The sequence below is a fragment of the Eleutherodactylus coqui genome, chromosome 11 (assembly GCF_035609145.1).
Source record: "Eleutherodactylus coqui strain aEleCoq1 chromosome 11, aEleCoq1.hap1, whole genome shotgun sequence".
In the NCBI taxonomy this organism is placed as follows: domain Eukaryota; kingdom Metazoa; phylum Chordata; class Amphibia; order Anura; family Eleutherodactylidae; genus Eleutherodactylus; species Eleutherodactylus coqui.
Window position 1 is genome coordinate 135,340,183 of NC_089847.1, and position 13,607 is coordinate 135,353,789.

The following is a 13,607-nucleotide window of genomic DNA, read 5'->3' on the forward strand; positions in this document are numbered from 1 at the left end:
AATCACTTGTTGGAGGCAGGGTTTACAAACCCCATTACCAGCAAGTGATCTTCTGTCGGCGGCTGAGAACTGCAACTAAGCCAGCCGGATCTATGGAGACCAGCAGGAGGGACCCGGACGACGCCTGCTAGGTAAGTATTGCTTTATTTTTTTTATTCTTTCATGTAGTGCAGTTAGGGCTTAGTTTTGGGTGAAGGCTTATATTACAAGTCTCCCTTCACACCAAAAAAAGCAGAGTGGGGCTTATTTTTGGAGTAGGTCTTATTTTCAGGGAACCATGGTTTGTGTTTCCATGCTTACCAAACAACCTTTAAGTAACATTTATAAAACTTTTTATGACAGTTTCTAGTATAAAAAGTGGCACGTTTTTGCACAGGTGGGTAATAAATATGCAGAAATTGAACGACGAACGCAAAGTGATAATCGCTGGATGCAGGAATCTGAACGATCTATCAGCCCGTGTAAATTTTCAGTCCTCTTTGAACGGCCTCCTTTTTTATTGTCTGCAAGTTATGAGTAACAATGACTGCAGGATCAGACTACATCGGGTTTGTTGTATTCTGTAACCATGGAGACTCATAGGTCTTTACAGGCGCTGCAGACACAAAATAGGGGAGGTTTGTACTCCAGATTATTTGCAAAGTTTAATTTTGTTACAAACACGGATTGGAGCAATGAGAAACAATATGGTTACAGAAGTCTACATCCCCTTTACTAGTCCTGACGCAGCGATCCTGTGTATTGATGGATATTCTATCTGTTCTATGCGGCTGCTTCCCTACATGTAGATGTCAGCACAGGTTATTATATGTGGAGGAAATAGATGCTGATCACTTTAATTCATTGACCAAACAAATCAGAAAGAAGGAGAAAAACATATTGCGCCCCATCGGCTCGTCCTTCCGCCTGATAGGATTATTACAGGCACAACCACCTAAAGACTATTGGCCTTATCTCTACCATTGCGCTTCAAGTACTGGTGGGGTTTGGAGATAGTCCTCAGGACCCTCCTTGGGGGGTGATTCATTCTACACAGTGTCAGTGCATTGTCTCCTGGACGCAGTGTCATTATGTCAGTCCCTGCATGGCCAGCGCTGATCCTGCAGTAACCGCTCATAGACTGCTGCTAACGAGCTACTCAACTACTTCATTACTCGCACACATCTGTATTTACATGATGTAATTAGTCGTTCACCCCCATTCTGTGCTGAGTTAAGCCCCGTTTACACGGCATTATTATTGTACAAAATGCTTGTTAGATCGAGCAGGTTGCACTATAATTGTGCAGTGTGAACACATGCAGACCATGAAATCATCGTTCAGTGTAAACGGGCAACCGTTCACCTATGAATGACGGCCGCGGGCAGATTGGGAACCTAAAATGGCTCTGGAAACAAACCTAAAAGTGACCATGTTGTATTTGGGGGATCAAACATAAGCAGGTGGGTCTTCAAAATGTCACATATAACTACATTGGTGGCAGATTGGGAGTAAGAAGACATTATAGAAGGTGGTGGTGCTGACCCTTTAAATGATGCTGTCTTCCCCCCTCCTTGTTATCTATGTCTTTCCCATCCTCATGGGAGAGCAGGATCTGTAGTAGGCGCTCCATCTTTCCGCAACCCTAATTCAGCTGCAGTGAGCCTATATAGTGCTGTGGGTTCCAACATGTACACAAGTGCTGATGCCAACTCTACCTGACCAGATCGGCCCACCAGGACTTTTCACTGAAGAGTCCATGGCCAATTCATCCCTGACGACAGCCTGCTTACTATGGACGGGTCGGAATGATCTCCAGTCTGCTCCACCTCCATGCACTGAGTGATAATCCTCCTCTGTAAAAGCGATTATCACTTGGACGGCTGTCGGGTGCTTCAGTGTCTGACAGTCGTCCAATGTTAAAGAGGTTTATTTCTGTAGTATATCTTTATAGCAGTCACAGCTCTATTTGTCTGATACAGAGTTACAAATCCCTTGCATAGACATATATTTAAATGATAAAGTTACTTCTGTCTTTAGCCACCACTAGGGGGAGCTCAGGATCTTACTGCATACATGTGCAGATAAAGCCCAATATTAAATCTGTCTTCAATGATCTCCAAAATCCCCACTAGTGGCAACTATAGGCAGACAAAATGTTATGATCTGCAGTAAGAGTATGTTCACATGGTGAATTCTGTCACGGCCTTTTCCTCACAGACGCGAGTTGGAAATTCTGCATGTGCATTTTGCCTATTGACAGAGCTGAATCCACGTGTGGACCCTTCGGCAAAAACTGCGGTTGAGTAGCTGGGGATTTCAGCCACGGTTTTACAGGTGGATTCCACATTAAAAATTGCGGTACAGAATCCACCCTCCACATACCCTAATGCTCCTTTTACAGGGGCCGATTATTGTAGGGTTATTCATTAAATTGTGTGAGTCTGAATGATAATTGTGCAGAGTGCACATGTCCAGGGATCCAGCGCTATATCTCACTACCGTTGTCCTATATGTGAACTTGAATCGGAAGGCATGAATGTGCTACACGGTGGTATGGCAAAGGGCCCCTGGGGGCCCCAAACATGGATTTCAGTTTTGTGTTGTGGCCCCTGTAGGAGAGAGAATAAACCAAACTGCAAAGTGGAAGAGTAGCATGTCAGAAGCAGAAATCAGGTTTCCCCATCTCTCTCAAGTCCCGTTGGTCTGCTGCTAAGACTGAAGGAAGGAAAGCATACTGGAAGTGGCTCACAGTAAGGACTCATGTCCACAAACATATGTAATATGATTTACCAATTTTGTAAACATTGGTACTGCCAGCATTGAACTGGCAGAGACTGCGTATAGCTGTGAGTGCACTGCACAAGCCTGCGTATCACATGCTCATGGACATGCACAGTGTGACTCTCTTTTTTTTTTAAATTCCCCACTCTGTGTCAGAGCAGGGATGTGTATGGAAATGCACACTGTGATCTATTTCTTGTGCGTATCTACACGCGGTGTCTACACACACATGTGCATGGATCAATGAAAGTCCATTGACTTTCATTGACTCCATTCTCCACATATCATGTGCGTGCAATGCAGTGAAAACGAGGTCATGGATATGAGCCTTAAGTATTTAAGATGGAAGCAGTGAAGGTAATTGCTGAACCCCTCGCCATAATCTTTGAAAATTCCTGAAGAACAGGAGAAGTCCCAAAAGATTGGAGAAGAGCAAATGTTGTCCTTATCTTCAAAAAGGGAAGTAGGTGGATCCAGGAAACTACAGGCCTGTGAGCCTGACTTCTATACCGGGAAATATCTTTGAGCAAATTATTAAACAGCATGTAGGCATGTACTTGGATGAAAATGGAGTAATTAACCAGAGCCAGCATGTGTTTGTAACAAACAAGTCATGCCAGACTAATCTAATTTCCTTCTATGACAGAATCACTGACTGGTTTGATCAGGGAAATGCAGTGGATATAGTTTTTCTTGACCTTAGTAAAGCATTTGACAAAGTATCTAATATCAGACTTATTGAAAAAAATGACCAAATATGGGATTGACAAGGCAACTGTTAGGTGGATTCACAACTGGTTGAGTGATTGTACTCAAAGAGTGGTCATAAATGGCTGCACATCCAATTGGAAGAATGTATCAAGTGCGGTACCACAAGGCTCTGTCCTGGGCCCAGTGTTGGTCAACATTGTTATAAATGATCTGGAGGAGGGAATTGATGGGAAACTGATCAAATATGCCAACGACACAAAGCTAGGAGGGATAGCTAACACTAAGGAAGAGAGAGAGCATTCAAAAAGATCTAGACAAGCTTGAACAGTGGGTGGTGACTAACAGAATGGTATTTAACAAGGAGAAATGCAAAGTCCTACATCTGGGCAAGAAAAATGAAAAAACAACACACAGAATGGTAGGAATTGGGCTAAGCAGCAAATGTGAAAAAGACTTGGATATACTAATAGATCATAGACTGAACATGGGTCAACAATGTGATGCAGCAGCCAAAAAGGCAAACACAATTCTGGGATATACTAAGAGAAGCATAGAGTCTAGATCACGTGAGGTCATTATCCCCCTCTACTCTTCCTTAGTCAGACCTCATCTGGAATACTGTGTCCAGTTCTGGGCACCCCACTTTAAAAAAGACAGACAAACTGGAGCAAGTTCAGAGAAGAGTTACCAAGATGGTGAGCGGTCTGCAAATCATGTCCTATGAGGAACGGTTAAAGGATCTGGGAATGTTTAGCAGAAGAGAAGGCTGAGAGGAGACTTAATAGCGGTCTACAAATATCTGAAGGGCTGTCACAGTGCAGAGGGATCAGCCCTATTCTCATCTGTACAAGGAAAGACTAGAAGCAATGGGATGAAACTGAAAGGGAGGAGACACAGATTAGATATTAGGCAGTGAGGGTGATCAATGAGTGGAACACGTTGCCATGGGAGGGGGGGAGTTCTCCTTCAATGGAAGTGTTCAAGCAAGGCCTGGACAGACATCTGTCAGGGATGATTTTGTGAATCCTGCACTGAGCAGGGGGTTGGACCAGATGACCCTGGAGGTCCCTTCCAACTCTACCAGTCTATGATTCTATGAAGATATTTTTAAACATTTCCCATTTATTGTCTGTACTCTTATATCTGAGGACATTGCCCCAGTCAATAAACTTCATTGATGGATAAATATGGCCTCCATATTTGGTCTATGTGTCGGTCTTTGCTTTCTGTGTGCGGGGCGTTTTTCATTTCTGCAAAAATCAATGTTGAACAAGCCCAATTTTTTGGGGGGGCATGAAAAAAAAAATCTGTGTGCGATCCGTCTTTTTTTTCTATCCCTATTGACTTGAATAGGTAAGTCTCATCTGTAAAACGAATCAGAATTGTGCATGCAATGAGTTTGTGTCTTCATGAAAACACCTTTTTCGTGCATGTTGCCCTACAGAATAATATGGGTCTGCATGCTGTCCATGGAGTAGTCCGGTTTTTTAACAGACTACACACTGAAACAAAAAACACTAGCGTGCCGGGGGCCTTTATCAGATACTATTGTTACTATCCCGGACACTAGCATTTGTTTCATCCATATGTAGTCCGTTAAAAAAAATGGACTAAACACGGACAGCATACGGACCGAGACTGTCCTACAAATGGACTAAACATGGACAGCATACGGACCCAGACTGTCCTACAAATGGACTAAACACGGACAGCATACGGACCCAGACTGTCCTACAAATGGACTAAACATGGACAGCATACGGACCCAGACTGTCCTACAAATGGACTAAACACGGACAGCATACGGACCCAGACTGTCCTACAAATGGACTAAACACGGACAGCATACAGACCGAGACTGCCCTACAAATGGACTAAACACGGACAGCATACAGACCGAGACTGTCCTACAAATGGACTAAACACGGACAGCATACAGACCGAGACTGTCCTACAAATGGACTAAACACGGACAGCATACAGACCGAGACTGTCCTACAAATGGACTAAACACGGACAGCATACACACCGAGACTGCCCTACAAATGGACTAAACACGGACAGCATACGGACCCAGACTGTCCTACAAATGGACTAAACACGGACAGCATACGGACCAAGACTGTCCTACAAATGGACTAAACACGGACAGCATACAGACCGAGACTGCCCTACAAATGGACTAAACACGGACAGCATACGGACCCAGACTGTCCTACAAATGGACTAAACACGGACAGCATACGGACCGAGACTATCCTACAAATGGATTAAACACGGACAGCATACGGACCGAGACTGTCCTACAAATGGACTAAACACGGACAGCATACGGACCGAGACTATCCTACAAATGGATTAAACACGGACAGCATACGGACCGAGACTGTCCTACAAATGGACTAAACACAGACAGCATACGGACCGAGACTGTCCTACAAATAGACTAAACACGGACAGCATACGGACCCAGACTGTCCTACAAATGGACTAAACACGGACAGCATACGGACCCAGACTGTCCTACAAATGGACTAAACACGGACAGCATACGGACCCAGACTGTCCTACAAATGGACTAAACACGGACAGCATACGGACCCAGACTGTCCTACAAATGGACTAAACCCGTACAGCATACGGACCCAGACTGTCCTACAAATGGACTAAACAAAGACAGCATACGGACCAAGACTGTCCTACAAAGGGACTAAACACGGACAGCATACGGACCGAGACTGTCCTACAAATGGACTAAACACGGACAGCATATGGACCAAGACTGTCCTACAAATGGACTAAACACGGACAGCATACAGACCGAGACTGCCCTACAAATGGACTAAACACAGACAGCATATGGACCGAGACTATCCTACAAATGGACTAAACACGGACAGCATACAGACCGAGACTGTCCTACAAATGGACTAAACACAGACAGCATACGGACCCAGACTGTCCTACAAATGGACTAAACAAAGACAGCATACAGACCCAGACTGTCCTACAAATGGACTAAACACGGACAGCATACAGACCCAGACTGTCCTACAAATGGACTAAACACGGACAGCATACAGACCAAGACTGTCCTACAAATGGACTAAACACGGACAGCATACAGACCGAGACTGCCCTACAAATGGACTAAACATGGACAGCATACGGACTGAGACTATCCTACAAATGGACTAAACACGGACAGCATACGGACCAAGACTGTCCTACAAATGGACTAAACACGGACAGCATACGGACCGAGACTGTCCTACAAATGGACTAAACACGGACAGCATACAGACCCAGACTGTCCTACAAATGGACTAAACACGGACAGCATACAGACCCAGACTGTCCTACAAATGGACTAAACACGGACAGCATACAGACCAAGACTGTCCTACAAATGGACTAAACACGGACAGCATACAGACCGAGACTGCCCTAGAAATGGACTAAACATGGACAGCATACGGACTGAGACTATCCTACAAATGGACTAAACACGGACAGCATACGGACCAAGACTGTCCTACAAATGGACTAAACACGGACAGCATACGGACCCAGACTGTCCTACAAATGGACTAAACACAGACAGCATACGGACCCAGACTGTCCTACAAATGGACTAAACAAAGACAGCATACGGACCCAGACTGTCCTACAAATGGACTAAACACGGACAGCATACGGACCCAGACTGTCCTACAAATGGACTAAACACGGACAGCATACGGACCGAGACTGTCCTACAAATGGACTAAACACAGACAGCATACGGACCGAGACTGTCCTACAAATGGACTAAACACGGACAGCATACGGACCCAGACTGTCCTACAAATGGACTAAACACGGACAGCATACGGACCGAGACTATCCTACAAAGTGACTAAACACAGACAGCATACGGACCGAGACTGTCCTACAAATGGACTAAACACGGACAGCATACGGACCCAGACTGTCCTACAAATGGACTAAACACCGACAGCATACGGACCCAGACTGTCCTACAAATGGACTAAACACGGACAGCATACGGACCCAGACTGTCCTACAAATGGACTAAACACGGACAGCATACAGACCGAGACTGTCCTACAAATGGACTAAACAAAGACAGCATACGGACCCAGACTGTCCCACAAATGGACTAAACACAGACAGCATACGGACCCAGACTGTCCTACAAATGGACTAAACACGGACAGCATACAGACCGAGACTGTCCTACAAATGGACTAAACACGGACAGCATACGGACCCAGACTGTCCTACAAATGGACTAAACACAGACAGCATACGGACCGAGACTATCCTACAAATGGACTAAACACGGACAGCATACAGACCGAGACTGTCCTACAAATGGACTAAACACGGACAGCATACGGACCCAGACTGTCCTACAAATGGACTAAACACGGACAGCATACAGACCGAGACTGTCCTACAAATGGACTAAACAAAGACAGCATACGGACCCAGACTGTCCCACAAATGGACTAAACACAGACAGCATACGGACCGAGACTGTCCTACAAATGGACTAAACACAGGCAGCATACGGACCGAGACTGTCCTACAAATGGACTAAACACGGACAGCATACGGACCCAGACTGTCCCACAAATGGACTAAACACAGACAGCATACGGACCCAGACTGTCCTACAAATGGACTAAACACGGACAGCATACGGACCGAGACTGTCCTACAAATGGACTAAACACGGACAGCATACGGACCCAGACTGTCCTACAAATGGACTAAACACAGACAGCATACGGACCCAGACTGTCCTACAAATGGACTAAACACGGACAGCATACGGACCGAGACTGTCCTACAAATGGACTAAACACGGACAGCATACAGACCAAGACTGTCCTACAAATGGACTAAACACAGACAGCATACGGACCCAGACTGTCCTACAAATGGATTAAACATGGACAGCATACGGACCAAGACTGTCCTACAAATGGACTAAACACAGACAGCATACGGACCGAGACTGTCCTACAAATGGACTAAACACAGACAGCATACGGACCCAGACTGTCCTACAAATGGACTAAACACGGACAGCATACGGACTGAGACTGCCCTACAGTGCAGCACACATACTGACAAGACTATTCACACAGACCTGTATTATGTAAAAAAAACTCATCACATGTTCTATTCTGATCCGTTTTACAGTCAATGTGTCCTGTCCGTTTTTTGTTTTTTTAAAAGATACAGAACAAAAAGAATTGGTCTTGTGTCAAGTTTTTTTTTGAGGTTGTGAAAACAAAACAACATACTGAGAAAAAAACCGATACATGGACCAAATATGAACTGAATATAGAGAGCGCATATAAAAAATGTCCGTTTTTGTGGACCTAACAGAATTTTTTTTAACAAAAGTGTGCACCTCGCCTAGTAGGCAGAGCAGGAATGGATCACTAGAGGGTTATGGGATCCTATTATGAGCTCAGGATCCCCTACAGCAGGAGAAAACCCCATTAGATGCTGATTATCACTAATATGTATCCCTTTTGGGGTTAATTTACAAGTAACTTATCAGCTCTTAACAATAATATGACCAATGTAACAATGTAAGTAAAGGAGACACGCACATATTCGATATACCTGTAGAACGGAGCTTTGGTGGGCACAGAGTACCCCTGTCTTACATGAGCTACATGTTAGGACATTTCAAGAGTGCAACATGGAACCGAAATAGAGAAAAATGAATCATGTTCTGCGGCTGAATAATTTAAAGTTTTTAGATTCTGTTCTGTTCCCTTTTAGCCTCTTCCTATTCTGCTGAAAGGGGCTGTACATTTTTGCAATCACTTCATTTATTGCCTATTTCTTATAAAATATTGTCCAGGGTTTTAAAGGTATGTTCACACATAGCAGATTTTGCTGAGGATTTGCAGCAGATTTCACCCCTTGGATTGAATTGAAGGGATGCGATTTGCTGCAAATCCACACTAAAATCCGCACCAAATTATTCAAATTCTGACATATTTTGATGTGGATGTTTTGCTGCAGAAAATATGCAGCAAATGTACCACATGTGATCAAACCCTGAAGCCGTAATTACATGGGCAAATGAGACTTTAGTCCAAGAAACTGGGACAGATATTGCACATGCATATCTGCAATTTTTTAATGTGTTTTGTGAGAAAAACGCATCACGTCACATCTCTGCAAGAATGCATGAAAATCACACGTTGTTCCAATGATAAAAAAAGAATTCACATTGCATATTTACACGCGAGTGCGATTCGTTTTTTCTTTTTTCCTCTCATAGAAAATAAAGGGGGATTCTTGAACAGAATCGCCCCAAAATAGGACATGCTGCAATTTTTCTATCTTGTAGCATCACTGCGAGAGAAAAGTTGCACATGTAAATATACCCATTTAAGCTAATGCTTTTTTATGTGCAATTTCGGCGTATCTCGCAACGCACAGAAATCTCCCAAATGGACCCATATCACATGTTGTTTGAATAGGAAAAATAGAAAAATCCCATTGATCTCGCATGAAAGATGTATCTACATGCACGTGCGATGCAATTTTTTTTGCTCCATAGAAATGGGCGATTGTGACACAGGAAATGACGCATTTTTTCAATCTTGGACCATTGGTCTGAGATAAAAAATTCACACGTGTTACTTTGGCCAGGTTCACATGAACACATTTGCATTGCGAATTACGAGCAATGTTCGCATGCATAATTCGCGGTAAATGGCATCAAAAAATTACATTGATTTTCATTATTCCACTTACACCTGCATAGAATTATTGCGCATGTTATGCGCATAAAAAAGAATGAAGCATGTTCTATTTTATCACCTATTGTTTTCTATGGGTGTTTTTGAAATGTAGAAGACATGAGAAGGAAATTGAAAATAAAAGAAGAAACCAGGAAGCGAGCGCCGGACAGTGTGCGTAAAATACACTGTACATGCACAGGCATACGTGAGAAAAAATGCGACAATACGCAGAGATACGCAGTTCCCTATGCCAATAAATAGCTGTGATTTTTACACAATGTTTTACCATACAGTCATGTGAGCCCAGGCTTTCTCGCACAATATCTGACCATATCGCATATAACGCCCATGTGACTGTACCCTTAAATAGAAGAAAATGCGCTAAAATCAAAACATAACCAATCCCACCTGTTAAATCCCCCAGTGCTTCAGTGTGCACTTCGGTGGTCTTCCACATGTTTTTGTTCACTTGCTGCAGCAATGACTTGTCAGTTGTCATACATGCATGTAACCACTGCAGCCAATCACTGACCTCAGTAGTGATGTCTACATGTACTGTACCAGAATGCTGAGGCCAGTGAGTTGTCTGCAGTGGTCATATGGAGGTATATTACATTACTGCTGCAGCAAAGTAAGCAAAGACAGGCAGGGACCACCAGAGTGGCAGCACGGTAGCTATGGGATATAACAGGTCAGCAAGGGTTATTTTTTATTATATCCCCTGCTGTAAGATCCTTTATATTCTAGACAATCCCTTTAAATAAAAAATAGCAACTTTGCATGTAGCCATCCCTGTGAACTTCCATTCTTCCCCCTTTTTGGAGGTAGAGGTAGTGATAATTAACTGCAGGATCAGACTACGTAGGGTTTGTTTTGTGGTCTGTAACCATAGAGACACATTGGTTTGCATGGCATCTGTATGCACGGAACCGTTCAATTCTAAATTTGTTTTCAGATCAATGCTATTTGAAAAGTTGCTTTAGTTTTTTTTTAAAGTATACACGAAGCATTCATGTGCATACCCTATCTAATCAGCATAATTAGTTATCCAAGAACAGATAACACCAAATATTGTACTATATATCTGCCGAGTCGTCATTGCTTTGCAGTTAAATGCAATCTGTCCTCTGTTATCAGCCATTTTGGGACATTTCCATTCATACACAGCTGCTGAGCTATTATAAGACTTCTATTAAGTTCATTAGTCACTTTATGTACCGCATTACTCTCCAGTCTCTTCATCCCCAGTCTTACCGCTTCCCTCCATTTTCTTTCTCTCCTTCTAGAAATATCTCTTTGTCTCCCACATTTTTCTCAGCCCCCCATCCAGCTCCCTCCTTCCTCTGCAGCCCATCCTAAAGCGAAAAAAAGGCAAATTCCATGCTTTCCTAATTTATCATTGAAACTAAACAACGCAAACAGGGGGAGAAGGGGGTCGGGCAGCTGTCCTCCCGACAGTTACAGCTGTGACGTCATCAGCGGCTTGTAATAGGTAGCGTTAATAGTTTATCGTCTTATTAACATCCCGTTGAAGGAAATCGAATTGAGTCATTGTGACGGGACAGAAGGAGTCCAAAAGACGCAAATCTGCGAGTCAGCAAGAACAAAAAAAAATTTAAAACAAGGGTTTAACTCCTTCATGACCAGAAAGGACAATTGTAGGACATTGATATAAACGGCACACATTCATAGAAGTGCATCTTCTAGAATAATAAGACTATTACATAAATGTGAGGAAGAGCTGTAAAAAATTCACCTTCGATAAACCAAATCACTTTATATAAGAAAGAATATAACTATATTATAACCAAATGAGGAAAGAATCCATACATTTATTTGATTGAATCATGTATAGTCACAAATGTCGGAATCGAATTTATTCTATTAGGATTGAGTTACTAGAATCATTTTAGTGTTTTCTGTTATTTCTAGTATTTTATTCACTATCTATTATTTTGTTGCACTACATATTTTATTATTTTTATTTTATCTTTTAGTTCGTATTATATTATTGTTAATTTTTATGATTATAATATTTTTAGGATTGCATGATGTTTTTAGATTATTAATGTTTTTTTTAATCATTTTTATTTATTTTCTCTTTACTGCTATGTTCTTGTTACCATTCCACATTTATATGCCCACATTATTCTGATTGTTACCCAGCAGTGTCATTTTCTTTATATAAAGAGTAAATTTCACGATTCTTCCATCATACAAAAAAATGTCTGGAAATGTTTTTCTTGTCTTCAATTTTGAACTAGTCAATAGTAAAATGTATTGTCGTTTAAAATAGCATACAAATATATATATATATATATATATATATATATATATATATATATATATATATATATATATAAGGTTTGTGTGTATAAAATAGCGGCAGGATTATTATTAGCAGCTGTATGAGCAGATATAAAGTTACAAGGACATAGTGTGCTGTATGTATAATATGCACTATTATATAATGTACACTGTCTACACCTAATGACGTACATATAAACATATACATTGTATCAATATCTTACACAGCTCTATCATGAAACAATATCAGCTCTGGATTAAAGTCCTTTAAATTCTCGGGTCAGATGTCCTTTATCCGTTGCCGTAAGGTAAGACTTTGCAGTTAACCATTTGTGGCTCAGTGTACATCTTGTCCTCTAATAGATGTGTCCCCTTATAGCCGCCTCATTGCTAAATACACATCCAATTGGATAAACACGTGAATGCTCCTCAGGCAGAGAACAGTTATTGAGCGGCCTCATTGCTGGCTGTATGTAATATATGGGGAGGTGGTCGTACTGCGCCCCCTCTAATAAGTCACCCCTTTGAGTATTCACCTCCCTATGACTCACGTTGAAGACGCAATCTCTGATGACTGACAGCTCGCAAGGCGCTAGGAGGACGCTGTCCCTTTAAGATCTGCATGTAAGTGTAATGATTTATCAAACTCTTATTATCAAGAAAATGTCAGGAGAAGGAAGGGCACCTTGTTCTTACTGACGCACAGCGCACTCTTTTCCAGGAAGGTATACAAGCTTTGCTCTCCTCACAGCTAATTCAGTCTTTCTAAGCTCGAAGTACAAGGACTTTCTCTGCTGCAAGTGGTATCAGGACTTCGTGGAGATGGTGAGTACTGGGACTCTTCTCTATGCACTCACAGCATTCACTTCAGTACTATATGCAGGGTTTTACAGCGGGGTAGAGGGCACTAAGATGTTCATAGCTCTGAACCAAAAGTACTGTCTATAGTGCTGAACCAGGGGTGCTGTCTATAGCACTGAACCAGGGGTGCTGCCTATAGTGTTGCTGAACTGGGCGTGCTGTCTATAGCACTCAACCAGGGGT

At 42.5% G+C, this 13,607-nt stretch overlaps 1 protein-coding gene across 1 annotated transcript in view; it reads left to right on the forward strand.

Moving 5' to 3' along the window:
• The first annotated feature begins 13,370 nt into the window (after positions 1-13,370).
• The window catches only part of SLC6A5 (solute carrier family 6 member 5), a 108,577-nt gene continuing 108,340 nt past the window's right edge, over positions 13,371-13,607 (forward strand). The window contains exon 1 of the mRNA XM_066582521.1: positions 13,371-13,388. Coding sequence (XP_066438618.1) covers positions 13,386-13,388 — 3 coding nt within the window. The 5' untranslated portion in view covers positions 13,371-13,385. The remainder of the gene's footprint in view (positions 13,389-13,607) is intronic.